At 48.4% G+C, this 27,796-nt stretch overlaps 2 protein-coding genes across 4 annotated transcripts in view; one reads left to right on the top strand and one right to left on the bottom strand.

The window, feature by feature from the left end:
- Positions 1-237: 237 nt before the first annotated feature.
- Positions 238-26,781, bottom strand: WDR87 (WD repeat domain 87). Its single transcript, XM_033226043.1, is given in 7 exon segments — positions 238-3,362; positions 3,365-6,490; positions 8,091-8,362; positions 9,113-11,985; positions 12,655-12,825; positions 15,007-15,127; positions 26,634-26,781. Coding segments are annotated over 6 exon segments (8,784 nt in total). The 5' UTR covers positions 15,088-15,127; positions 26,634-26,781; the 3' UTR covers positions 238-1,101.
- A 368-nt stretch (positions 26,782-27,149) lies between these two features.
- SIPA1L3 (signal induced proliferation associated 1 like 3) overlaps positions 27,150-27,796 on the top strand; it is a 313,577-nt gene continuing 312,930 nt past the window's right edge. For 2 of the 3 annotated variants that reach the window (XM_033226046.1, XM_033226044.1), the window contains exon 1: positions 27,152-27,470. The gene's annotated coding sequence lies outside the window, so the exon portion shown is untranslated. Of the gene's footprint in view, positions 27,471-27,796 lie in introns of all 3 variants that reach the window. The other variant, XM_033226049.1, reaches the window with a different exon arrangement.

Consider the following 27,796-nt stretch of genomic DNA (forward strand, 5'->3'; position numbering starts at 1 on the left):
TCCTGGGCTCAAACGATCCTCCCACCTTGGCCTCCCAAAGTGCTGCGATTACAGGTGTGAGCCACTATACCTAGCCTAAACTCACTCACTCTCTCTCTCTCTCTCTCTCTCTCTCTCTCTCTCTCTTTCTCTCTCTCTCTCTCTCTCCCCCTCTCTCCTCTCTCTCTCTCTCTCTCTCTCTCTATATATATATATATATATTTTTTTGCTTTAACCTCAGATGGCCTCACCCCTTGGTGCCATCCAGTGATGAAGTCACCAGGTGGAGGTGGTACTGGCTAAAACTTGTTGAAGATTATTCCTTTACTCTGAGAATCTCCTCAACACCCACCATTCCTGCTATCTGGAACTCAAGTCATCAGCATGCAGAACTACAATCAGAAAAATAGAGTCAGCCCCACTGTAGGACCCCAAATACTAAGGGACAGAATGTTACATTTTCTGATTCTAAAGCCCATTCTCTTTCCACCATATCAATACCTCTCAAATTCATGCCAAATATACATTAATTTTTGTGTCTGGTACTTTCCTTCTTAGAGTACTTGGGGAGGATGGTGGGAAGGAATGAAGAGGACAAGGACTTGTCTGCCTCAACACATCCACACAGTGGGCACCCCTGTCTTTTGGGAAGCTTTCCCCCATCTCAGGAGTACGTGAGTAAGTCGTTTCCCTGGCTACCTTCCTGGGGAACCAAAGTTTGCTGGGAAAGAACACATCAAAGTGCTTGTTGCAAACAAGAACCTCCTCTTTATTCCACATATAGAAGCTGTGTTTCCAGAGGTGGGAAAGGGCTTCGACCTGGCCCTACCTCTGTGTGGGCCTAGAGATGAAGGTCTAGGTCTGGGCGCGGTGACTCATGCCTGTAATCCCAGCTACTCGGGAGGCTGAGGCAGGAGATTTGCTTGAACCTGGGAGGCGGAGGTTGCAGTGAGCTGAGATCATGTCATTGCACTCCAGTCTGGGCAACAAGAGTGAAACCCCATCTCAAAAAAAAAAAAAAAAAAAAAAGAGAGAGAGAGAGAGAGATGAAGGTCTAGATCCTGGTGACTAGGACTTTCTCCATTTGGCAATGAAAAGTCCCAACCTCCAGTCAGTCCCAAATTAGAAAGTGGGAGCAACGGTGTGTGTCAATGCCTTGGTGAGATGAAGATCAGCTTCCGGCAGGCTTTTCCAGGCAAGTTCTAAGATCCCATACCGGGCAATGCCCACGGGAAGGATGGTGCGCACACAGTTCTGCCAAGGGAGGGGTACCACACCCTGAAACTCCTGAGGACTTCTGGGAGTATGAGAACTGCCACAAAACAGGCAGCAGAACAGCCGTTCCCCGGGAACTAGCTCTGTGGCTTTTAGGGCCTCTTCATAGATGATCTCTTGGGGTTGAGGTTCCTCTCTCATTAGCAGCTCTTGAAGCAGCTTCTGGATTCTGGGGGACTTAAGTTGGTACAGGTCCATGAGCTGGTAGAACTGTTCCATCCAAGCAGTGCTGTCTTTTGCACATCGCTGCTGCAGCATCCGCAAAACATGGTACAGTGCCACAAACGTCTCCCACAAAGGCAACTCTTCCTTCTTTTTAGAAATGGGCTGTATCTTCTTCTCTAATTTGGGCAATCTGGGAAATCTGCGTTTATCCTTAAAATCCCAGAAGTCCCTTTGAAACATCAGTGCCAGGGTTTGTTTTTCCACAGAGGCATGGGCACTTGGAAAAATGTCTCTTGTGGCAGGATAAAAGTATTGCATTTCCATCTCCTTGTGAGCAATGGATATCTGCTGTGCCCTCTCACTTCTGTAAGGCTCTCCTAGAAGATGCCAATTTTTAGCCCTTGGGTCTAGAATCCTCTTGGTAGCTAATGGGGACTTTTGTGTGGGGACAGCCAAAGGTTTTGGCCAGCTCTCCTTTTCCTTTGCCTTTATAGGAGGAATCACTTTCTGGTATTTTGGACTCATGGACTCTCCAGTGGGTTTTGAGATCCTTGTGCCTCGTGACTCCAGGGCCTGCCTGTGACGGTACACAATGGCTTCAAGTTTGGCCAGATTCAGCCATTCTAAGTTTCCCTTTGAGACCAGGTCTTTGAGCAGCTGGCATAGTCTGTGGAAACCATCCCTGGAAAGCTGTTCTCCTGCTTCCATTCGTTCTAGGACATGGCGGATCCACTCTACATCTGAGAGGCTTTCATCTGCATGTTGTTCCTTAGCCGGGATTTGGAAGAGAGGTAACTGTACCTCAGTCTGTCCCATCAGAGGTGGATGCTGCAGAAACCACTTCCACCAGGCACCCAGTGGCTTGTGTTGGAGTTCCTGACCTTCCACGGTCCTCCTTAATATGTGGGACATAAATGGGGTCTTTAAGTCCTGTGCTTGGGACTCCAAAACTGTACCCAAAACATGTGGAGGTATGGGTTCATATTTTCCCATCACTTCTCTTTCTTTATCCATTGTCCCTGAGAATTTCCTGGGTATTTCAACTACTGTGGCCTTTTTATCTTCCCAGGATATTTGTTTCTCTGGCACTGGCACTGGTATTTTTTCTTTCATCTCCAGAGCTCTTGACATCAGTTTCTTCAAAGGGCTTTTTAGAACTCCTAGTCTTACAGCCCCATCTTTGACATGAGGAACTCCTTTTCCAATGGAAAGGACTCTTTCCCTTTCTCTTAGGACCTTTCTTCTTTGTTCTTGTAACTTAAATAGTTTTTCTTTTTTTAAAGTGTCTTTTTCCCTGTCCACCTCTTCCAATGAGCCGCTCTCCTCTTCCTCTTCCTCATCACTCAAACTTTCTATCTCTTCCTCACTCGTAATTTCTTCTTTCTCCTCATACACTTCTTCCTTCTCCTGAACCTCCTCTTTCTTCTTTTCCTTTTTTTTCTTCTTCTCCTCCTCCTCTTCTTTCTCCACTTGCTTCTCCTCCCCTTCCTCCTCCTCCTCCTCTTCCTCCTCCTCCTCCTTTTCCTCCTCTTCCTCACTTTCCTCCTCCTCCCTCTCCCTTTCCTCCTCTTCCTCCCTTTCCTCCTCCTCCTCAGAAGACAAACTCTCTTGCTTCTCTAGTTCATCTAACAGGCTTTCCATTTCTTCAGAAAAATGCTCTTCACTTTCCACTTCATCCACTTGACTGGAAAACTTTTTCTTTGGTTTGTCAACTCTCTTGGCTTCTTTCCTCTTTCTCCACCTTTGTTTAAGGAATGGGATTACCTCTTCTTCTTCTATTCCTCCTTCCTCTTCATCATCCAGTATGACTTCTGAATGCCTTCTGGCCAATTTGCTCTCTTCCTCAGTCATTTTTTCTTCTTTGTTTATCATTCTCCTCATTTCCTTGGCCAGTTTTCTCTGCTTCCGAGCCAGTTTCTTCTCATCTTTAGTCAGTTCTGATGGTTTTCAGAAAAATCCCACTCTTTGATATCCAGCTTACTCTGTTCTGTTCTCAGTCTGCTCTCCTTAACAAAGAGTGACCTCTTTATCTTTGTCATTTTTATTTCTTCCTGTGTTAGTTTCCTTTCATCCCTGGTTAGTCTTTGAAGTGCCTTTAAGATTTTGTTTAGTTTTGCTGGTTCCTTGGAAAGGCTCTCCTTTTTTTTAATCAACTTCCTTTCAGCCTTGGCTAACTTTCTTTGCCCCTGGACAAATATTCTCCGTCCTCTAGTAAATTCCAGTTTTCCTTTGGCAATTTCCCTTTCCTCCATGGCCAGTATCCTGTCTTCATGTAGCAGTATCTTCTCCTCTAGTGACAATTTCCTCTCAAGTAGTTCTTGTTCAACTTTAGTCATTTTTCTTTGTCTTGAAGTTTCTGGAGTCTCTCCCTTAGACAGTGTTTCCTTTCCCTCAACCAGTCTCATCTTCTCCTCAGCCAGTCTTTTCATTTTCAGGTTCAATGCCTTTTCTTCCTTAACAATATCCAACTCTCCTCTGAGCCGTTTCTTTCCTTGGACCATTGCCTTCTCCAGAGCTAATTTCATTTTTTCCTGGGCCAATTTCTCCTGTTTCTCGGCCAGACTATCCTCTACTTGGACCAATTTTTTCTCTGTTTCAGTCAGTTTCTCCTTCTTCTTGATCACGGTCTCCTCTTTCTGTGTCAGCTTCTCTGCTACCTGAGCCAGTGTCTTCTTGAACATTCCCAATTTGTTCTTTACTTGCACTAATTTCTTTCTGCTTTGGGTGAGTCTTTCTTTGTTATAGAGTAGGTTCTCTTTCCTCTGAGCCAATTTTTCCTTCTCCTGGGCCAGATTCTTCTTTTCCTGAGCCAGATTCTTCTTCTGGTACAGTATCATCTTGTTCTTTGTGAGTTCTTCCATGCTGTTGATCCATCTTTTCCTTTTCCGGGCCAGTTTTATCTTCTTCTTAATCAATTGCTCCCTTTTCCGTCCCAGTCTTTCCTCTTCCTCAGGCATTTTTTCCTTGTGCTGGGCCAGTTTCTCCTCTTCCTGGATCAGCAACTCTTCTTCCTGGGTCAGTTTTGTCTCTTCTTCAGACAGTTTCTCCCTTTGCCAGACCAATGTCTTCTCTTCCTCAGCCAGTTTCTTCTTTTCCTCAATCAGTTTCTCCTCTTCCTGATTCAGTTCCTCTTCTTTCCAAGACAGTTCTTCCATATCCCATTCCAATTCCTCCAATTCCTGGGCCAGCTCCTTTTCTTGCCAGTCCAGATTTTGTTCCCTCTGGGCCAGTTCTTCCACTTTCTGGACGAATATGTTTTTTACCTCGGCCAGTTTCCCTTCTTTCTTTGCTAGTTTCTCTTCTTCTCTAGCCACTTTCACCCATTTCTTGGACAGTTTCTTCCTTTTCTGGGCCAATTTCTCCGCCTCCTGGCTTAGCTTCTCCCCTCTTCGGGCCAGTGTTTCCTCTTTCTGGGCAAACTTACCGTCTGCCTGGGCCATTTCCCTGTCATCCTGGGTTATTTTAACATACGCCTGGGCCAGTTTTCTCTCTTCCTGGGCCAACTGTCTCTCTTCTTGTGCAAGTTTCTCTTCTTCTTGTGCTAATTTCCTCTCTTCTTGGGCTCGTTTTTTTTCAGCTCGGGCTTGTTTCCTGTGTATTCTGGCCCGTTTGTGTTCTTCTTGGATCTGTCTCTGCTCTTCTGTGACCTGCTCTTCTTTTTCTTCCTCCTTCCGAGACAATTCTTCCTCCAAAGTCACTTCTTCCTCCAAAGTCACTTCTTCCGCATCCTTGTACAGTTGCTCCTTGGATTCAGATGGCAACATATTTTCCCAGACTTGTTTCCACTCCTTCCATTTCAGCTTCTTGTCCTCCTGAAGCATTTCCTCCTCCGGGGATAGCTTCTCTCCAGCCTGGTGTAGTTTCTCCTCTTCCTGAAGAAGCCTCTTCTCCCAGTCTTCCTTCCATGCCTTCCAGGATTTCCTTGTCTCACCATGGACCTGTTTCCACTCATCCCAGGACTTTTTCCAGTCCTGCCAAGATGTTGTCCTCTCAATCATAACTGGTTTTTCTTCTCGTTCAACCACTTTCTTCTCTAGTGTGGCCATTTCCTTCACTTCCTCCCTCATATCCCTCTCTTCTTTGGGCATTTCCCTCTTTGTTTTTCCTACTTTTCTTTCCTGCTGGACAGCTTTCCTCTCTTGCTTAGGTGACTTCTGAAAGGTTTTCTTCGTTTCTTTCTTTGATATTTGTTTTCCCTTGGTTACATCACCTGGTTCTAAAAAAATAACTTTCTTTTTCTTGCCCTTGTTCAAAATCACTTGGGTTTCCTCCAAGCCCGGCATGTCTTTTGCTTTCTTTTGTGCTTGTTCTTCTTCCCTTGGCATCACTTCGTGTCTGATCACCTCTTCTGTCACACCTTGTATCATGTCCTCTCTAATTGCTTCTTCATGGATAAAAATTGGTTTCTCCTCTGGCGGGACTACATCCCAATCAAGGTCCTCAAGCAGAACTTTACTTTCTTTCTTCAACAGGGGGCAGATCTCCTGAAAGAGTTCCCAACTGGGGTGCCTATCTACCAGCATCTCCTGAGCAAATGTCACTAGCTCAGTGTTTAGATTTTCTGACATTTTTGTTTGGGAACCAGATATCCTCAGGGTCATAAGACGACATAGATCGTCCCGCCATGATAAGCTATCTCCAGCGGTTGACCTGCGGCCAGATATTCCGGAGGCTCCCCGCCCTAGAATTTTAACCTTTTTAATAACTGGCTGTCCCATTACAGGAGGTGTAGGTTTCTCAGTTATAACTTTGGCTTCTTTTCCCTTCTTCTTGTGCTTCTTTTTGAGTTTCTGAGCTCTTGCTTTCTTGTCTCTTTTGTCACGTATTTTCCGCAGCATCTTCAGGGTCAATGCAACGTGATCCTTTGAGATATCTTTCCCCTGAGAGTCAACATCTTTTAAGAGCTTTATTACACTGATGCTTGAAGACCATTTGGAATGGACGGATGCTTCCTCCATCTCAACTGGTGCAGCCTCAGTCCCACTTTCATCCTCTAACAGGCCTGGCTCAGTGATCATATGTTTAGAGTCTCTCTCTTTCGTCTTCTTGAGACCCCGCAACCATTTTCGGCCTGTAGGAAAAATGGAGAGGTGGAGGTAAGCAAAGTATGGGAAGCTAAATGAAACCTTTCCCAATATTAGGTGTGAGCTAAGAAGAACTGTCATAAAAGAACTGGCAACAAAGAGAGCTGAGGCCTTAAAAAAAAAAAAAAAAAAAAAAAGCATTCTCTTTGCTTTATTCCTAGCCCCCTACTCCTGCCAAATCTTAGAGAGCTAGGCCTTAGAGTCTTCCTGAGTTTGAGTGGATCCTTCCTTAGAAAGTCTTTTATTTCTTCATTGCTTTCATAAAAATCAATTTTATTGAGGTATAATTTACATATGATATACCCACTTTAAGCAAACAATTTGATGAGTTTGAAAAATGTATACACTCTTGTAACTATTGCAATTACAATCAGGATATAAGGCATTTCTATTATCCTCCTAAATTCCCTCCTACATAGTGTCCCAGTCAACATCTATCTACCCTTAACCCCTGGCCCTAGGCAACAACTGATCTGCTTTCTGTGACTGTAGATTCATTTGCCTTTTTTAGAATTCCAAATAAATAGGATAATTTAAAAATGTGCTCTTTTGTGTTTTCTTTCAACAGTTTTTGAGATTCTTCCATGTTGTTGCATGTATCACTCTTTTTTATCACAGTAGTATTCATTTTATGAATACACTATAATTTCCTTATCTATACACTTTTTAAAAAAAATTATACTTTAGGCCGGGCGCGGTGGCTCAAGCCTGTAATCCCAGCAATTTGGGAGGCCAAGACGGGCGGATCACGAGGTCAGGAGATCGAGACCATCCTGGCTAACACGGTGAAACCCCGTCTCTACTAAAAAATACAAAGAACTAGCCGGGCGAGGTGGCGGCGCCTGTAGTCCCAGCTACTCGGGAGGCTGAGGCAGGAGAATGGCATGAACCTGGGAGGTGGAGCTTGCAGTGAGCTGAGATCCAGCCACTGCACTCCAGCCTGGGCGACAGAGCGAGACTCCATCTCAAAAAAAAAAAAAAAAAAAAAATTATACTTTAAGTTCTGGGATACATGTGCAGAACGTGCAGTTTTGTTACATAGGTATACAGGTGCCATGGTGGTTTGCTGCACCCATCAACCCGTCATCTACATTAGGTATTTCTCCTAATGCTATCCCTCCCCTAGTCCCCCATCTGAGAGTGTCTTTTCTATGATGAGATCTTTCCACTTATCTCTCTTCCCACCTGGTATCTCTTTTTTTTTTTTTTTTTTCTGAGATGGAGTTTTGCTCTGTCACCCAGGCTGGAGTGCAGTGGCACCATCTCGGCTCACTGCAACCTCCACCTCCTGGGTTCAAGTGATTCTCCCACCTCAGCCTCTCGAGTAGCTGGGATTACAGTCACCCACCATCGTGCCTGGCCAATTTTTGTATTTCCAGTAGAGACGGGGTTTCACCATATTGGCCGGGCTGGTCTCAAGCTCCTGACCTCGAGTGATCCACCCGCCTCAGCATCCCAAAGTGCTGGGATTACAGGCGTGAGCCATTGTGTCTGGCCAGCCCACCTAGTATCTCTTGATCCACTTTAACCCTAACTACCCTGCCTCTTGAGGACCCTGAGGCATGGACCAGATTACCCTTTACATACTACGCTTTTTGGCCACTGCTCGGCCTCGTCTGTGGCCTTTGCTGTGCTTGATGGCCACTTCAGATTCTTCAGAAACTGTAGGAGGTTTCACGGAGAAGGATTTAAGTTCAGAAGCCTTTGAGACATCTAAAGAAAAAGCCGGCTTTTCATCTCTATGTGACAGAGTCAGGTTTTCATTCAATCTCTGCTCCACTTGAGTGGAAAGGATTTGGAGATCTGTGGCCCGCATCCCCAGCAGATGGTCTAGAGGTTCCTCCCCGATCATCTCTTGCCTATGAAAGTCAAAGGAGAAGAAGGACTATGCTGAGTCAGGAACAAAAGGGAGAATGGGAAGAACAAAACGGCTGTGGAACAGGCAGGAGGCTTGGCAAAGTGGCCAAGAGAGACGGCATATGGAAAATAATGGCTGAGACAAAAGAAACTATCTAGGAAGCCAAGATGGCAATAAATGGAATGATCTGTATTGGAGGCTGTAGAAACAGGCGAAAAGGATGAAAATGGAACTTGAAGAGGTAGCGGACATATAGGAAAAGCAATGGAGAAAGGGGTGAGCAGGCCAGGTGTGGTGGCTCATGCCTGTACTCCTAGCACTTTGGGAGGCCAAGGTGGCAGGAAGATTGCTTGAGCTCAGGAGTTCGAGACCAGTCTGGGCAATATAGTGAGACTCTGTCTCTACAAAAAATTAGCCAGTGTGGTGGTGCATGCTTGTAGCCCCAGCTACTGAGGAGGCTGTGGCAGGAGGATTGCTTGAGCCTGGGAAGCAGAGGTTGCAGTGAGCCAAGATTGCACCACTATACTCCAGCCTGAGCAACAGAATAAGACCCTGTCTCAAAAAAAGAAGGAAGAGAAGGAGGAGGAGGAGGGAACAGGGAATTGTCAAGAATAGTCATCTAGGAATGAGCAAAGGCTATGAGAAAGAAGAAACGTCAGGAAGAATTAATAAACAGGGATGAAGAAATAGCAAAAGAAAGGAGGGGGAAAATGGGGAATGGGGTGAAGAATTGAGGGAAGCACAAACGTACTGCATCTCCCGAAAAGTCTCTTGTTTCTGGATCAGCTGTAAGAGTGAGGTCCTAGAGTGGATTCCAATCTCAGCCATGAGGCTTAGAGTCTTGACCCTCACTCTTTCATCCTTGTCCATTAATCCCTGAGCCAGAGGCATGGCAAAAAGATGAGTAATCATTCCTAGACGCTTCAGCCCTTCCCAAGCTAGTTCTCGGATCAGCGGGTTGGAATTGGTTGTATCATCCAGTAGCCGACGGGCTGTCTCAGAGCGTAGGGCTGGAGACACCTGGTAAGAGGCAAAGATTTGCCCTAGTGCACCAACACAGTACTGGTACTTCAGCAAGGAAGCATGGACCATAATATTGAGTATTGTCTCAATCATGCTATTAATGGCTGTTTCACTCATCTTTCTTCCCAGCCAACTTCGGTTTGCTCCATCTGTAAGGACGCTGTAGGTTATATCCTTGGAAAGTCTCATTTCTAGGAAGTGTTCATCCTCCTTCTCTGGATATTCTATATTACTTACAGTTCTTACCTTGCTGTGCCAGAAAAAGAATTCTTGAGACCTGTCCCATTCCAGCTCCCGCTGGGGTGCATGCAGGTTGCACTGTAGATATATTGGGGTGCCCTCTGGCCAAAGACGGGCACGAATCACTGAATTGGGGATATAGCAATCAGGGGCAAAAAGCCATTCCCGCCCATGACCAAAGTAGTATCGCAATATCTGATAGGGGTTGAGTCCATCCCAGCTAGTCAGTTGTAGTTGGGGAGGAAGCGCATAATGGCGTTGGTAACGTTTACTCATCTGTGTCCAATCTTCCATGTCCTGCAAAGAATAACGCATGGAGGAACGCAGTAACACTGGGCTCCCTTCCTCATCTTCTTCTATCACATGTGGCACAGAATGGTCAAAGGCAATGGCCCGCTTGTTGACAAGGTTCTCCAGACCCACTAATTTCTGTTGTGCTTTTCCAAGGTAGATGTACTTGGGCACAAACATGGTCTCAAAGGAGAAGAAGAAGCTTGGTATGAAAGGCTTAGGGATTTCCAGTACTTCATCTGATATGCTCATAAAGGAAAGGCGAGTCAGCAGGGCTGGGGGAAGCAATTTTAAACAGGACACTAGGTAAAGACTCTGGTTAAAAGTCACAAGCAGGTCACCCCGGTCATTTGCAAAACAGAGTGGGCCAAAGTGCAGTGATGAGTCCAGAATGGCTATGAGTCTGCCATGGAAGTCCCAGATCCGAACAGAGCCATCGGCAGAACCTGTGACGAAAAGACTCAAGGAGAGGCAGACATCAAAGGATGTGATGGCACACAGGTGCAGAGGCAGCGTTTCTATGAATTTCAAGCCATTCTGTGACCCAGAGGACATAAAATCATGGAACTTCCAGAGACGCAGGCAGTTTGTCTCTGTGATGGCACCCACAGACTTGGGCAAGAGTATCAGATGTGTTAGGTGACAGCTGCTGAGGATGCTGGCGAGAGGCTGCAGTTGTACTTTAACCCCATCAAGCACAGCTTCTGACAGGTGCACGTAGTCATCCATTCCATAGGAACAGAGCAGAGAGTTTCCTTGGCCACCAAAAATCCCTCCAGACAGCGTGGAGAGTGCCAGTACAGCACCAAAGTGCATGAATTTTTCTAATCGAGCACAGCTGTGCTGGGACAGCACTCTTATCACACCACTCTGGTGCCCAGAGAAGATCAGTCCCTCTAGACCCCGCCCCAAGTTGAAATGCCCATAAGCCAGGCATTGTACAAAGTCCTGAGAATTTGATGAGGTGCCTAAAAGATACTTGGCTGGGCAAGGGCAGCGGGTTGTGTCAAATACCAGAACCTCTGAGCCGCCTGTTGCTACAAAGAGCTCCTCTTTACCTGGGTCGTAGGCCCAATCCACAGCCCGGTCCACGATTGAGAAGGGCCAGGTGATAACCAGAAGGTCCCCTGTTATTGGGGACACAAAGCGCAACAAGCCATCCTCGGTAGTACACAGGATCCGGAACCAGTTATTTCCACAGTAGACCCGACGCAACTGCTGGGGAGCAGAGCCACAGACATTGAAGAGGCTGTAGAAGCAGGGCAGGCAGCGCAAGGAAAAACTATGGGCAGTTTGGCAGAAGAAAGTAATGCTGCCAATAAACTGGAGCCGGTACAGCTCCTCGCCAAGCTCTAGCCGCCGAAGCAGGCTCCCTGAAGTCAGGTTCCACTCCTTGATTAGGCTGTCACTGCCAGCTGTGAGCAGGGTGTGGGCCTCTGGTCGGCTGCGGATACAGATCACTCCTGAGTGATGGGCCTGGAAACTGTGGAGCGGATGGCCCTGCTGGAGGTTCCAAACTTGGATTTCCCCAGCTTGGTTTCCAGCATAGAGAAAGCCCTGATCAAAACAGGTGAAGCAGCAGGTGATGGAGGAGCCGCTGCTGGTGGACGTGAACCTCTTTACCTCTCCCAGCTGACCCTTGCCCTGGCGCATCAGGACCCTCACCACCGTCTCACACAGGGCCAGGAGGGAGCCATTGGGACCATTCAGCACGATGTCCTGAACCAGCTCATCACCTGGCATGGAGACCATGTGGGCTATATGGAGGCCCGTGCCACTTTGCTCAATGACCCAGGTCACCACTGCTCCCAGGATGCCAGAGAGAAGCATTTTCATTTCCGGGTCATAGCAGAGGCAGCTGATGTTGAAGCGGCAGTGCACTTTACCCAGGGGTTTGAATGCCCGAAAGTGGTCCCCAAAGAGTCGCAGGATCAGGTCACCACAGTAGACCACGAGGATATGAAAGGAACCTGTGTGGACCATGGACTGGATGGGTGGCAATTGTTCAGTCATGGAGAATATTCTTTTCTCAATCATGTCCTCAGTTTTGCTCTTCATCCACACTACAGCCTAGAAGAGAATAAGATGGACACTGCCTAGGCCAGGCGCGGTGGCTCATACCTGTAATCCCAGCACTTTGGGAGGCCGAGGCAGGTGGATCACCTGAGGTCAGGAGTTCGAGACCAGCCTGGCCAACATGGTGAAAACCCATCTCTACTAAAAATACAAAAATTAGCTGGGCATGGTGACCGGCGCCTCTAATTCCAGCTACTCAGGAGGCTGAGGCAGGAGAATCGTTTGAATTTGGGAGGCAGAGGTTGCAGTGAGCCAATGCACTCCAGCCTGGGTGACAGAGCGAGACTCCGTCTCAAAAAAACAAAAAAAAGAAAAGAAACTGCCTAGAACTGATAGTAGTGTAGAATATTCCCTTATTTCCCCAAGTTTTGTGTGAAGGAGGAGTTGGAGGACTCTTGAGTGATTTTATCCCCTGGTGATGGGAACTGGAAATACAGTAGAGGCAGGAAGCCTAGGACCCTTTTCCTAACCTTGGTTTACTTCGGGGGAACCATACAACCCACTCAACATGGGGACTATAATTGGAGAAAGGATGAGGAGAGATTTCTGGTTCCAGACCACATTAATTCATGGGGAATATCTTCCTTTGTCAATCTGGGCTAAGAGCTATATGGGCATGGCCCTGGGACAACGGGCCAAGAAGGGGAAGAAAGGCAGTCTTACCTGTATTTCTTTTGTGCTCGATGTCACCCAAGAGAGGGAGGTGAAGAAATGGGCATCACTGAAGTAATAACATACACACGGCATTTTTTGAGGATAGCGAGACTCTTTGAACAGTATCTGGGACCGGTCGCTCAGCACAACTAGGCTATTCTTTGGGTCTTCTGAAGGTTGCTGGAGAGAGGTGTGGCATAAACTAAGAGGCTAGGGCACAGAGGCACTAAATATATTCTCGCACAAGTCACAGTTGGAGGAGTTCCCAAAGTCATGCCTCCCACCCGAACGACCTACTCCTGTTACACTCACACGTGCATAACTTACCACCTGTGGGACAGCTATACTTCACAAGCATGTAACAAATCCCCCAATGCAGGAGAGAACACAACCCTGCAGAGCCTCTGTGTGCAAATTTTATAGTGTGAACACGGGAAAATGATGTTCTTTTCAACATGAAGTTAGCCATGCCTGCCCTCTAACATTCCTTTTTTTTTTTTTTTTAAGATGGAGTCTCGGGCCGGGCGCGGTGGCTCAAGCCTGTAATCCCAGCACTTTGGGAGGCCGAGACGGGCGGATCACGAGGTCAGGAGATCGAGACCATCCTGGCTAACACGGTGAAACCCCGTCTCTACTAAAATATACAAAAAATTAGCCGGGCGAGATGGCGGGCGCCTGTAGTCCCAGCTACTCGGGAGGCTGAGGCAGGAGAATGGCGTAAACCCGGGAGGCGGAGCTTGCAGTGAGCTGAGATCCGGCCACTGCACTCCAGCCTGGGCGACAGAGCGAGACTCCGTCTCAAAAAAAAAAAAAAAAAAAAAAAGATGGAGTCTCGCTGTGTTGCCCAGGCTGGAGTGCAGTAGCGTGATCTCAGCTCACTGCAACCTCCGCCTCCCAGGTTCAAGCGATTCTCCTGCTTCAGCCTCTCAAGTAGCTGGGACTACAGGCACGCACCACCAGGCCCTGCTAATTTTTTGTATATTTAGTAGAGATGGAGTTTCACCATGTTGGCCGGGCTGGTCTCGAACTCTAGACCTCAGGTGATCCACCCGCCTCGGCCTCTCAAAGTGCTGGGATTACAGGCATGAGCTACTGCATCCAGCCCCCTTTAACATTCTTGCTTGTGTCTAGAAGGTACATGTACCATAAAAGACACAATCTTTAACAGAATAGTCAGGCAAGTACATCACCTTACACCCACATGGAATATAGCAGAGTCTCCCAAAGTCAGTGCATCAGTGCAGCTCTAAGTTACTGAAGCTTAAAGCTGCACTAAGTGAGACTCTTGGGACACCCTATCTGGCCTTTAAATTTGACAGAGGACAAGCATTTATACCATATATATATATATTCCCACGGTGATAGAGCATGTGCTATGAAACATGCATCTGGGATCCTGTAAATTTTTTTTTGTTTTGTTTTTTGAGACACAGTCTCACTCTGCGGCCCCAGGCTGGAGTTCAGTGGCCTGATTTCGGCTCATTGCAACCTTCGCCTCCTGGGTTCCATGCGATTCTCTTGCCTCAGTCTCCCAAGTAGCTGCAACTACAGGTGCAGTCTACCACACCTGGCTAATATTTTATATTTTTAGTAGAGACGGGGTTTCACCATGTTGCCCAGCGTGGTCTCAAACTCCTGAGCTCAGGTGATCTACCTACCTTGGCCTCCCAAAGTGCTGAGATTACAGGCATAAGCCACCATGCCTGGCCCTGGGATCCTTTTATGCAGAGCCAACCATAGCAAAACTGAGATTGGCAACTGTTCTCTCTGGTGTCTCCTCTGTTTTAAAAAATCTCTCAGCCAGGTGTGGTGGCTCACACCTGTGATCCCAGCACTTTGGGAGGCCAACGCAGCAGATGGCCTGAGCTCAGGAGCTCAGCCTGACCAGCCTGGGCAACATGGTGAAACCCCATCTCTATTAAAAATACAAAAACTTAGCCAGGCATGGTGGCGTGTGCCTGTAGTCCCAGCTACTTGGGAGGCTGAGGCAGGAGAATCACTTGAACCCGGGGGCAAAGGTTGCAGTGAGCCAAGATTGCCCCACTGCACTCCAGCCTAGGTGACAGAGCGAGATTGCATCTCAAAAGAAATAAAATAAAAAAATAGAAAAACTCTCTTTCCAGAAGGTCAGTTCCTCTGACAATGCTTCAGAGTGTCCACTTTCCACTATCAAAATGTCCTTGCGAGAAGTCTGTGACTCATGGCAATTGATGGCCTACCTCCTGCTAAGGTAATGACTATCTTTATAATATACCTTGTTTGCTTCCTATTCTCAAGGACAATCTGTGGCTCTTCTGAAATGCTCATGACTGTAAGGTAGCAGCCAACCTATAATGTGTTTATGTCCTACGTATACATTACCTTGCTTTCATTTATGGTGTCATTTAGGAGGAGTTTTAAATCTTTCCACAGGGGAATGAGCCTGGGGGAAGATGTCGCCATAAGATTCCCTTGGCCCTCCTGAGGACCGTTGCTTAAAAACCTGTGGGAATCCAAAAGAGCCCAGCTTAGTCACTGCCACTTTCCGAGAAGCTAGGAATCAGAAGGCAAGAACAATGAACTCATGTCTATTGAACACCTTCTGAAAGTCAGAAACTGTGCACAAGACATACCTTCTCATTTTATCCACTCTACAGCCCAGTAAGGTAGGCATTATCTCATTTTATAGATGAGAAAACTGAGGCTTGGAGACAGCAAATGGGGAGTGAATCTTAGCGTGTTCCTATTGTAACCCAGTAACATAAATGGGTGAGAGAAGCAGAGAAACCGAGAGGGGGCTGGGAAAGAATACCCTCACAGGCAAATAATAGTCCTTCACATTTTGTGTTGTGTCCGGAGAGCATTTTGTGAAGACTGTGGGGTCTCAAAGTATGGTCCCTGGACCTCCTGAACCAGGATTCCTGGGGGTAAGTTTTATTTTGTTTTATTTATTTATTTATTTATCTATTTTTGAGACAGAGTCTCGCTCTGTCACCCAGGCTGGTGCGTGCCTGTGGTCCCAGCTACTTGGAAGGCTGAGGCAGGAGGATCACTTGATTTTTTAAATTTTAATTAATTAATTAATTTTGAGACAGAGTCTCACTCTGTCACCCAGGCTGGAGTGCAGTGGCCCAATCTTGGCTCACTGCAACCTCTGCCTCCCAGGTTCAAGTGATTCTCCTGCCTCAGCCTCCTGAGTAGCTGGGATTACAGGCACGTGCCACCACGTCCAGCTAACTTTTGTATTTTTAGTAGAGATGCGGTTTCACCATGTTGGTCAGGCTGGTCTTGAGCTCCTGACCTCAGGTGATTCACCCACCTTGGCCTCCCAAAGTGCTGGGATGACAGGCGTGAGCCACCACCGTCTGGCCACCTGGGGGTAAGTTTAAAAAAAAATAAAGCTGGGCGTGGTGGCTCATGCCTGTCATCCCAGTACTTTGGGAGGCCGAGATGGGCAGATCACAAGGTCAGGAGATTGAGACCATCCTGGCTAACACAGTGAAACCCAGTCTCTACTAAAAATACAAAAAATTAGCCAGGCGTGGTGGCGGCACCTGTAGTCCCAGCTACTCAGGAGGCTGAGGCAGGAGAATGGCTTGACCCCGGGAGGCGGAGCTTGCAGTGAGCCGAGATCACGCCACTGCACTCCAGCCTGCGCGACAGAGTGAGACTCTGTCTCAAAATAAATAAATAAATAAATATTAAAAAATCAAGTGATCCTCCTGCCTCAGCCTTCCAAGAAGCTGGGACCACAGGTATGCACCACCATGCCTGGCTAACTTTTCAAACTTTTTTTTTGTAGAGATGGGGTTTTGCTTTGTTGCCCAGGCTGGTCTTGAACTCCTGGGTTCCAGCTTTAGCCTCCCAAAGTGCTGGGAATACAGGTGTGAGCCACAACACCGACCTGTAGGTGTCAAAATGCATATTCCTGGGCTCCTCCCCTAGACCTACTGAATCAGAACCGTGGAAGTAGGACCCAGGAACCTCCACTTGCAATGTGCTCCCTGGGTGATTCTACTGGCATTCGAGCCTGACTGCTGAAATAGGAAACGGAGATACAGGGCACCCAGGACTAAGAGTCAGCCCCAGCTAGCACATATGGAGAGAGGATCCAGCCATTTGGCTTTGTAGGTTTCCCTGACCCCGTGGAATCAGGTAAGCTCCTTTTTTTTTTTTTAAGACGGAGTTTCACTCTGGTTGCCCAGGCTGGAGTGCAATGGTGCAATCTCGGCTCACTGTAACCTCTGCCTCCTGGGTTCACGCCATTCTCCTGCCTCAGCCTCCTGAGTAGCTGGGATTACAGGTATGCACCACCACGCCCGGCTAATTTTGTGTTTTTAGTAGAGATGGGTTTTCACCATGTTGGCCAGGTGGTCTTGAGCTCCTGACCTCAGATTATCTACCCACCTCAGCCTCCCAAAGTGCTGGGATTACAGGCATCAGCCACCAAGCCCGGCCTCAGGTAGCTCTCTCTCTCTCTTTTTTTTTTTTTTTTTTTTTTTTTTTTGAGACGGAGTCTCACTCTGTCACCCAGGCTGGAGTGCTGTGGCTGGATCTCAGCTCACTGCAAGCTCCATCTCCCGGGTTCACGCCATTCTCCTGCCTCAGCCTCCGGGTAGCTGGGATTACAGGTATGCACCACCACGCCCGGCTAATTTTGTGTTTTTAGTAGAGATGGGTTTTCACCATGTTGGCCAGGCTGGTCTTGAGCTCCTGACCTCAGATTATCCACCCACCTCAGCCTCCCAAAGTGCTGGGATTACAGGCATCAGCCACCAAGCCCGGCCTCAGGTAGCTCTCTCTCTCTTTTTTTTTTTTTTTTTTTTTTTTTGAGACGGAGTCTCGCTCTGTCACCCAGGCTGGAGTGCTGTGGCTGGATCTCAGCTCACTGCAAGCTCCATCTCCCGGGTTCACGCCATTCTCCTGCCTCAGCCTCCCGGGTAGCTGGGACTACAGGCGCTGCCACGTCACCCGGCTAGTTTTTTGTAGTTTTTAGTAGAGACGGGGTTTCACCGTGTTAGCCAGGATGGTCTCGATCTCCTGACCTCGTGATCCGCCCGTCTCGGCCTCCCAAAGTGCTGGGATTACAGGCTTGAGCCACCGCGCCCGGCCAGGTAGCTCTCTTACAGGAGGTACATCTGCTGTTCATTGTCCTCGTCCCCGTCCCCTTTTCTTTGGCCTTCATGAGGACAAACCTCTACTTTTCCTGGTTGTACAGTGAATTACTTTTAACATACCCCCCTGTCAGGAAATCTGTTACTACTGGTGGGACAATGGGCTAGTTTTTCCTCATTTGTAAAATGAAAATGCCACTGTTGCTTATGTTACAGAATTGCTGCAAAGATTAAATAGGATAATTTATGTGAAAACCCTTTTAAGCATACTCTGTAGTGACAAACACGACTTCTGCTTGAAGGCTGGCCTAGTTCTCAGACAGGTGACCACTCTATTTCCTTCCAACTCAGACTTTGTGCTTTTCAGCTGCTCTGGAAACATGACAGTTAAATTTATAGTCTGGCCAGCAGAGGGCAACGGAGGCCAACCTTGCCTGCCAGATGCAAAAGAACTTCATCGGTTTAGAGAAATAGTGGGGGCCAGGCGCGGTGGCTCAAGCCTGTAATCCCAGCACTTTGGGAGGCCGAGACGGGCGGATCACGAGGTCAGGAGATCGAGACCATCCTGGCGAACACAGTGAAACCCCGTCTCTACTAAAAATACAAAAAACTAGCCGGGCGAGGTGGCGGGCGCCTGTAGTCCCAGCTTCTCGGGAGGCTGAGGCAGGAGAATGGCGTAAACCCGGGAGGCGGAGCTTGCAGTGAGCTGAGATCCGGCCACTGCACTCCAGCCTCCGTCTCAACAACAACAAAAAAAAAAAAAAAAAAAAAAAAAAAAAAAAAGAGAAATAGTGGGAACTCGTTAGAAATGCAAATTATTGGGCCCCACCCCAGACCTACTCAATTGGAAATTCTGAGATTAAGGCCCATCAATTAGTTATTGTTGTTGTTGTTTTGTTTTTAAGATATAGGGTTTTGGCCGGGCGCAGTGGTTCACGCCTGTAATCCCAGCACTTTGGGAGGCTGAGAAGGATAGGTCACCTGAGGTCAAGAGTTCGAGACTAGCCTGGCCAACATGGTGAAACCCCGTCTCTACTAAAAATACAAAAATTAGCTGGGTGTTGTGGCAGGCGCCTGTAATCCCAGCTATTCAGGAGGCTGAGGCAGGAGAGTCACTTGAACCCAGGAGGTGGAGGCTGCAGTAAGCTGAGATTGTACCACTGCACCCCAGCCTTGGCAAGAGTGAGATTCAGTCTCAAAAAGAAAAAGAGACAGGGTTTTGCTCTGTTCCCCAGACGGTAGTGCAGTGGCATTATCATAGCTCACGGCAGCTTTGAACTCCAGAGCTCCAGAACTCAAGTGATCCTCCCACTTCAGCCTCCCACATGCTAGGACTACAGGCATGTGCCACCACACCTGGCTAATTTTTGTTTCTTTGTTTTGTTTTTGTGAAGACAGGGTCTCATTGTGTTACCCGGGCTGGCCTTGAGCTCCTGGTCACAAGTGATCCTCCCACCTTGGCCTCCCAAAATGCTGGAATTTCAGGCATAAGCCACCACGCCTGGCCTATTTTGTTTTTTTGTTTCCATTTTTGTAGAGATGGGAGTGGGGGTGGGGTAGGGATGAGGGGGTGTCACTATGCTGTCCAGGCTGGTCTCTAACTCCTGGCCTCAAGCTTTGGCTTCTCAAAGCCTTGGCTTCCCAAAGCGCTGGGATTACAGGCATGAACTGTTGCACCTTGCTTCAACAATAACCAAAGTGTGAAAAACACTGGTTTAGGCCGGGCGCAGTGGCTCAAGCCTGTAATCCCAGCACTTTGGGAGGCCGAGGCGGGCGGATCACAAGGTCAGGAGATCGAGACCATCCTGGCTAACACGGTGAAACCCCGTCTCTACTAAAAAGTACAAAAAACTAGCTGGGCGAGGTGGCAGGCGCCTGTAGTCCCAGCTACTCGGGAGGCTGAGGCAGGAGATTGGCGTGAACCCGGGAGGCGGAGCTTGCAGTGAGCTGAGATCCGGCCACTGCACTCCAGCTTGGGCGACAGAGCGAGACTCCGTCTCAAAAAAAAAAAAAAAAAGAAAAGAAAAGAAAAACACTGGTTTAGAGAACTGGTGGAGAAAAGAAAAAAAGAAAAAACAAACAAACAAACAAACAAAAAAGAGAACTGGTGGAGTCCCAAGTCATTTGGCCTGGGCTTCCTGAAGCAAGGTCAGCAGAACCCACCTTCTGGTATGGCTAAGCCGAGGCTCTGTGTTACCAGAGAGACTTGCTCACTGGATTTGCAGTAGGGGAAAGCAGCAGGCAAAACTTATCATCATCATCTCACATGCATACAGTGGGTGAGAGCCCAAGGAAAAGCTTTCAACATCAATCATTTCCTTAGTTCTTAAAAGAATCCTGAGAGGCAGATATCATCATCTCCGTTGTACAAAAGAGGAACATGAACTCAAAGAGGAAAAGGGATGTGTTTGAGTCTACAAAGGGCAGATCAAGACTAAGATCCACCGGGTACAGTGGCTCACACTTGTAATCCCAGCACTTTAGGAGGCCAAGGCGGGTGGATCATGAGGTCAGGAGTTTGAGACCAGCCTGGCCAACATGGTGAAACCCCGTCTCTACTAAAAATACAAAAATTAGCCGGGCGCAGTGGTGGGTGCCTGTAATTCCATCTACTCGGGAGGCTGAGACAGGAGAATCGCTTGAACACAGGAGGCAGAGGTTGCAGTGAGCCAAGATCACGCCACTGCACTCTAGCCTCGTTGATAGCACAAGACTCTGTCTCAAAAAAAAAAAAAAAAAAAGACTAAGATCAATCCACAGTTCAGGATTCTTCCACTATATCAGAGGAGGAAGAGGTTTTGTTGGCTGATGCTAAGAAGGCTCTCTGATCCACAGATCCACTCACAGTGGGAACTTGGTACTGGCTGGCAGCACACAGCATCCTGTCTCTTTCCATGCTCCCCAAACTGCATGCTGCCCTCCTGCGATCGCTGTCTCCATTCAGTTCCACTCAACCCTGCACTTGCTGCTCATTCTGAACGCCTTTCAGGCTCCAGATGATCTGCTTCAGATCCTGCACAGCAGTGGAGGCCCCTATGGGCGTTTCCCCAGGCCAAAGTGGGAGGCTCACTCGCTTGCGGCCAGAAGTTCAAGGCCAGCCTGGGCAACATAGTGAGACCCTGTCTCTACAAAAAATAAAGTAGCCAGGCGTGGTGCCATGTGCCTGTAGTCCTAGCTGTCTGGGAGGCTGAGGTGGGAGGATCACTTGAGCTCAGGAGGTTGAGGCTGCAGTCAGTTATGATGGCCCCACTGCATGCCAGCCTGGGCGACAGAGCAAAATCCTGTCTCAAAAAAAAAAAAAAAAAAAAGCCAGGTGTGGTGGTGGCTCACGCCTATAATCCCAGCACTTTGGGAGGCCGAGGTGGGTGGATCACGAGGTCAGGAGTTCAAGACCAGCTTGACCAACATGGTGAAACCCTATATCTACTAAAAATAACAAAAATTTGCCAGGCATGGTGGAGGGTGCCTGTAATCTCAGCTACTCAGGAGCCTGAGGCAGAGAATTGCTTGAAGTTGCAGGAGGCAGAAGTTGCAGTGAGCTGAGACTGCACCACTGCATTTCAGCCTGGGCGACAAGGTGAGACTCCATCTCAAAAACAAAACAACACAAAACAAAAAAACACCAAAGAAAACCCCCAAACAACCACCACAACTCAGAGTTACCCCACTGGCCCCTTCTTGCGGCCTCAGAGCTGCTGAGAGAGCAGTCATTTGTATCAAATTTGCAGTCACTGCCATCACTTCCCATTATTCCAAATACCTCCACTGGGTCCCACTTCTCTTGACCAGCCTACAAAGAGCAATTGGTTGGGACTATTTCAGGGAATATTTCTAGGTGAAGAGTGAGAAGGAGGACTTTCAAACCCCAAATCTCTATGTTTATTTAATTTTATGTGATTTTTTTTCTTTGTTTTTTTGAGACAGAGTCTTGCTCTGTTGCCCAGGCTGGAGTGCAGTGGTGGAGTCACAGTTCACTGCAGTCTCGAACTCCTGGGCTCAAGCAATCCTCCCGCCTCACCCTCCTAAGTAGTTGGGAACACAGGCATGCACCCCCACGCCTGGCTAATTTTTTAAAAACTTTTTGTAGAGACAGGGTTTCACTATGTTGCTTAGGTGGTCTCGAACTCTTGGGCTCAAGCGATCCGCCTGCCTCAGCCTCCGAAAGTGCTGGGATTACAGGCATGAGCCACTGCACCTGGCCCTTTATGTTTATTTCCTTGTTTATCTATTTGCTACTCTTTCGCATATCATAGACCAGTTTCCTTGGATTAGCCTCAGAGGATGAGATTCAACTCCCTAATCCCAGTACCTGTCCTTAAGAGCAAGTCTGTAGTGAGCTCCAGATGCTTTAATCCCAACAGTCTTGATTATTTAATATTTTACTTTTTATTTTTTGTTTTTTTGAGATGGAGTCTCACTCTGTCGCCCAGGCTGGAGTGTCATGGCGCTATCTCGGCTCACTGTGACCCCCGCCTCCGGAGTTCACGCGATTCTCCTGCCTCAGCCTCCTGAGTAGCTGGGATTACAGGCATGCACCACCATGCCCAGCTAATTTTTTTTTTTTTTTTTTTTTAGTAGAGACGGAGTTTTACCATGTTGGCCAGGCTGGTCTCGAACTCCTGACCTCAGGTGATCCACCCGCCTCAGCCTCCTAAAGTGCTGGGATTACAGGCGTGAGCCACCATGACCGGCCGATTGTTTAATATCTTAACGCAAAGATCATCTAATGGGAGAATTCAAGCTCTGTGGTCAATTTAGCTTGAAGGGTATTTAGAACCAACAAATGTTATTCCTGCTGACTGCGGAGACAAACCAGGTCCATGACTGGGTGTTGACACTGGAACTATATTTCTTTTCTTAGCACCAGTCCACTGTAAGGTACAGTGTTCTTGATGGCCTGAAGAAAGGCAATCCTCCCACGAGGTTTGTCTTGTTAAAGAGAGTTGACTCTAGGGGGCGCTGCACTCCACGACACGGTCAGGCCCCTGGGCTCCCATTGGCTCACTCGTTGGCTCCAATGTGTTCTGTTATATGTGTGTGTGAGGGGATCCAGGCAGGTTTCTTGCTCCCTAGAGCTTACGGTCATCAAAGAAGAGATATAAAATGGATTACAGTGGGAAATTCTAGGTGATGGGTTATATTATCCTGTAGAACTTTTCTGCAACTTTTAATTTTCTCAAATTAAATTGCAAATTAAATTCAGTTTTAAGAAGGAAAAGTATGAAGTGCTTTGAGTACATATAACGAGGAGACCTGGCCACCCAAAAGGAAGGTGATGAGTGCGCCACACTGTCAGACAGGGCCCTGCATGGATTATATAACCTTGCAGGTGGTCTCACGTTTGGGGACAGGGGTGCAGAAAGTCCAGTTGGGGACAGGGGTGCAGAAAGTCCAGCTGGGGACAGGGGTGCAGGAAGTCCAGCTGGTATCAGAAGGGCCTAATTAGTTGACTGTAAAGTCAGAGGGGCAACCTAAGCTTACTTGGTTCTTTGAATGACATTACTGATAAGGAGCCCAAGTTTGTCCCCAGGGCCTGGGAGTGCTACTCTGGCCTTCAGGTGGCTGCATAGCTAGGGCTGGGGGTGGAATGCATTTAACTTTCTTAATGGGAAGAATTAATTTTCCAGGCTGACAAACATACATGAACAGGGTGGGCTAGTTTCTGTTGGATGGAAGAGTTACCCTGGATCCCTGAGAAGTAATGACAGTATCCAGGATTGATAAGGTTGTAAAGTAGTAACCAGGGGTTTTACATATCTTTTAATTCTTATTTATTTATTTTGAGACAGGACCTCACTCTGTCACCCAGTTGGAGTCCAGTAGCACGATTGGCTCACTGCAGCCTTGACTTCACTGGCTCAAGTGATCCTCCTGCCTTAGCCTCCTGAGTAGCTGGGACTACAGGCTAGTGCTACCACACCTGGCTAATTTTTGTACTTTTGGTAGAGATGGGGTTTCACCATGTTGCCCGGGCTGGTCTCAAACTCCTGGACTCAAAGAATCCATTTGCCTCAGCCTCCCAAAGTGTTGGGATTACAGGTGTCAGCCACCACACCCAGCCTATTTTGTCTCTCACAATTATTCTAATGACTTAGCTATTATCCTCCCTGTAATTAAACAACTTCTTTTTTTTTTTTTTTTTTGAGACAAGAGTCTCACTCTGTCACCCAGGCTGGAGTGCAGTGGCGTGATCTCGGCTCACTCCAAGCTCCGCCTCCTGGGTTCACGCCATTCTCCTGCCTCAGCCTCCCAAGTAGCTGGGACTACAGGCATCCGCCACCATACCCGGCTAATTCTATTTTTTAGTAGAGACGTGGTTTCACCATATTAGCCAGGATGGTCTCAATCTCCTGACCTCCTGATCCACCTGCCTTGGCCTCCCAAAGTGCTGGGATTACAGGCTTGAGCCACCGCACCCGGCAAAAAATATTTTCCTTTTTTTTTTTTTTTTTTTTTTTTGAGATGGAGTCTCGCTCTTTCGCCCAGGCTGGAGTGCAGTGGCGTGATCTCGGCTCACTACAAGCTCCGCCTCTCGGGTTCACGCCATTCTCTGCCTCAGCCTCCCGAGTAGCTGGGACTACAGGCGCCTGCCACTACGCCTGGCTAATTTTTTGTATTTTTTTTTTTTTTTTTGAGACGGAGTCTCGCTCTGTCGCCCAGGCTGGAGTGCAGTGGCCGGATCTCAGCTCACTGCAAGCTCCGCCTCCCGAGTTTACGCCATTCTCCTGCCTCAGCCTCCCGAGTAGCTGGGACTACAGGCGCCCGCCACCACGCCCGGCTAGTTTTTTGTATTTTTAGTAGAGACGGGGTTTCACTGTGTTAGCCAGGATGGTCTCCATCTCCTGACCTCGTGATCCGCCCATCTCGGCCTCCCAAAGTGCTGGGATTACAGGCTTGAGCCACCGCGCCCGGCCAATTTTTTGTATTTTTAGTAGAGACGAGGTTTCACTGTGTTAGCCAGGATAGTCGTGATCTCCTGACCTTGTGATCTCCTGACCTTGTGATCCACCCGCCTCGGCTTCCCAAAGTGCTGGGATTACAGGCTTGAGCCACCGCGCCCAGCCAAAAATATTTTTCTTAAACAAGTGATAATATACTATATACACTGTTATTCACCTTTTTTTCCTCTTATATAGCTTTAAGATTAAGTCATGTTAATAAATATAACTCTGTTTCTTTTCTCAACAGTTACTAACTGCAGGGTATTCCAATGTGTGGCTGAACTATCATTTATTTATCCAAATTTCTACTAATGGACATTGGGTAGTTTCCAACCTTTCGCTAATGCTGCAAATGAATATCTTTGTTAGTGCCTCATAACATTTTAATTTTATTTGATTTTAATTAACTTAAATTGCAGAACTGAGGCCAGGCATGGTGGCTCACGCCTGTAATCCCAGCACTTTGGGAGGCCAAGGCTGGTGGATCACAAGGTCAGGAGGTTGAGACTATCCTGGCCAACATGGTGAAACCCGATCTCTACTAAAAGTACAAAAATTAGCTGGGTGTCAGGGGTTGTGCCTGTAATCCCAGCTACTTGGGAGGTTGAGGCAGGAGAATCACTTGAATCAGGGAGTCAGAGGTTGCAGGGAGCTGAGGTGGCACCACTGCACTCCAGCCTGGTGAGAGAGTGGGACTCCATCTCAAAAAAAAAAAAAGAAAAAAAAATGTAGAGCTGAAGCAATGAAAACATTTTTCCATTAACCTAACTTGGAATAATATTTTGGATATATTTGGGTTAAAGTATTAAAATTAATTTCACAGCTGGGTGAGATGGCTCACACCTATAATCCCAGCACTTTGGGAGGCTGACGTAGGAAGATGTCTTGAGGCCAAGAGTTCAATACCAGCCTGGCAACATGGCAAAAAAAAAAAAAAAGTAAGTAAATAATAATAAATAAAATGAATTTTACCTGTTTATGTAAAATTTAAAATTGCATATGTGGCTTGCATTACACATAAATACACACATACAAATATAATTTTTTTTTTTTTTTTAAAGAGACAGGGTTCTGCTCTGTCGCCCAAGCTGGAGTGCAGTGGTGCAATCATGGTTCCCTGCAGTCTCAAACTCCTGGGCTTAAGCAATACTCAGCCTCTTGAATAGCTGGGACTATGGCCACATGCCACCACGCCTTGCTAGTTTTTGACTTTTAGTAGAGATGGGGTCTTGCTATGTTATCCCGCCAGTCTCCAACTCCTGGCCTTAAGTGATCCTCCTGCCTCGGTGGCTCAAAGTGCCTGGTGTATTTCTCTTAGGTAGTATTGCTCTACATTGCCTTAGTCTAGTGGTGGCCGGATATCCCTACTGGACTGAAAGCTCCATGAAGGTAGGACTCCAGTCTGTCTGATTTCTCTTGTGTTTCCATAATCACCCAACCTGACATGGAATAGGTGCTTAATCCATTTTTGTTGAATGAGTGGAAAAACGTGCTCTCCCAGGAAGAAACATCTGCTTCCCAGCTTCAAATGTTACATCTTCCTAGAAGGCAGGCTGAGGCACAAAGGGTATTGACTACGGACTTTGCGATTCCAGTCAATTCCCTCGGTAACTCTTATGGAGGCGTGGCAATATACATTAAAAAAGGAGTGTGTGTTGCGGGGTATTCCGCTGCTTGGTTATGCCAGCAGGTGGATTAAATTTGGACAAAATTTCCCAAGGTGTAGGTACTCTACAAACACTAGTTACCCTGAGGAATGTGCGATCAACAAAAGAATGTAAGATAACAAGGCCCCTACGCAGCCCTTGGGTCTTGTGGCTGCCGTCGAAGGCAGAGCTCTGGAGCCGCCTACGCCGGGGAGAGGCGACTACACCCAGGGCCCCTCACCCTCGGGCCTCCTGCACGGGGAGGAGGCAGGGTGTCTCTGTCTCAGAGCATGGGCTGCGCCTGTTACCTGCGACAGGACTCCCGACAAGGGACCGGTACGGCTTGTGCACTCAGGAGCTCCTTGAGCTAGGGGAAGCGACTAAGAAGCTACCTGGCGGATGCTGCGAGAGGGCTCCCCGCATAGAACGGTTGGCCCCCAACCCCGCAGCCGGCTGACTCCCCGAGGCCAGGGGTCTGAACGCGCGTGCGCATGGGCGCGCGCTCGAAAGAAAAAAAAATCCTCTCCGCGGGGGCCCGCGGCAATTTAGGCCGGGGTCTGCCGGCGATCGCGCGTGCGCGAGCGCGCATCGACGCCCTCCTCCACCGCCCCCCCACCGGGGGTCTAGCTCACTGCTCCGCTTTCCCCGCTTCTCCCGGGGAAGAGTGACTAGCGTCCTAGGGGTGAGTGACTCGAGCCTGGCAGAGAGTGAGGGAGAGGTTCCGCCGAATGAAGGGAGGAGGCAGACGGGGCTAGGAGAAAGGAGAAACCGCCCCGGCGGGTAGAACAGCGCAGCTCTCGAGCTGGAGTCTGCAGGAGACACGCCTCCCTCCCTCACGCCCCTCAGGGCTGCGGAAGTGCTCTAGAGACTGGAGCTGCATGAAGGCGACCAGTGGACTACGGTTCCTAGGAGGTAGCGCGGCAGTGCGCCTACGGCTCCCGGCAGCCCCCGCGCGCCAGGCTCTTTTCAGTTCGCTGCCTGCTAGGGCGAAACTACAGTTCCCAGGAGGACTCGCGCGAAGCGGCTTGGAAGTGGGCAGCCTGGAAGTCACTCGGGCCACCGGAGCTGGCGGCGTCTCCAGCGAGCGGCGCGGAGCCGGACGCCGCGGTCGTGGGGCCCGCGGGGCGGGCAGCCCAGACGCCCAGGTATGTGGCTCCGGGTGCGGGATCGGCCTCGCGCAAGGGTGGCGGGGAACCGGTGGCTGCCCGGACCCCGAGGGTCAGCGCGGGCGGACGGCCGGGTGTGGGTACTGGCCGTGGGGGGCGGCGGCGCCGGGACTCGCGCCCTCCGGACCCAGCCAGACTTGTGCCCGCATGGCTCAACTTTCCAGGCGTGCACCCCGGCGCTGTGGGGAAGAGCCTGAAGGCGGGGAGCGGTGGATTCGCGTCCCGGCTGTGCCACTTGGGAGCTGCGATCTGAGGAAACCGCGCCGAACCTCAATTTCCCCTGCAGTAAAACGGAGTAGGAGAGT

Source organism: Trachypithecus francoisi, unplaced genomic scaffold (assembly GCF_009764315.1).
Source record: "Trachypithecus francoisi isolate TF-2019V2 unplaced genomic scaffold, Tfra_2.0 Lachesis_group12, whole genome shotgun sequence".
Taxonomy (NCBI): Eukaryota; Metazoa; Chordata; class Mammalia; order Primates; family Cercopithecidae; genus Trachypithecus; species Trachypithecus francoisi.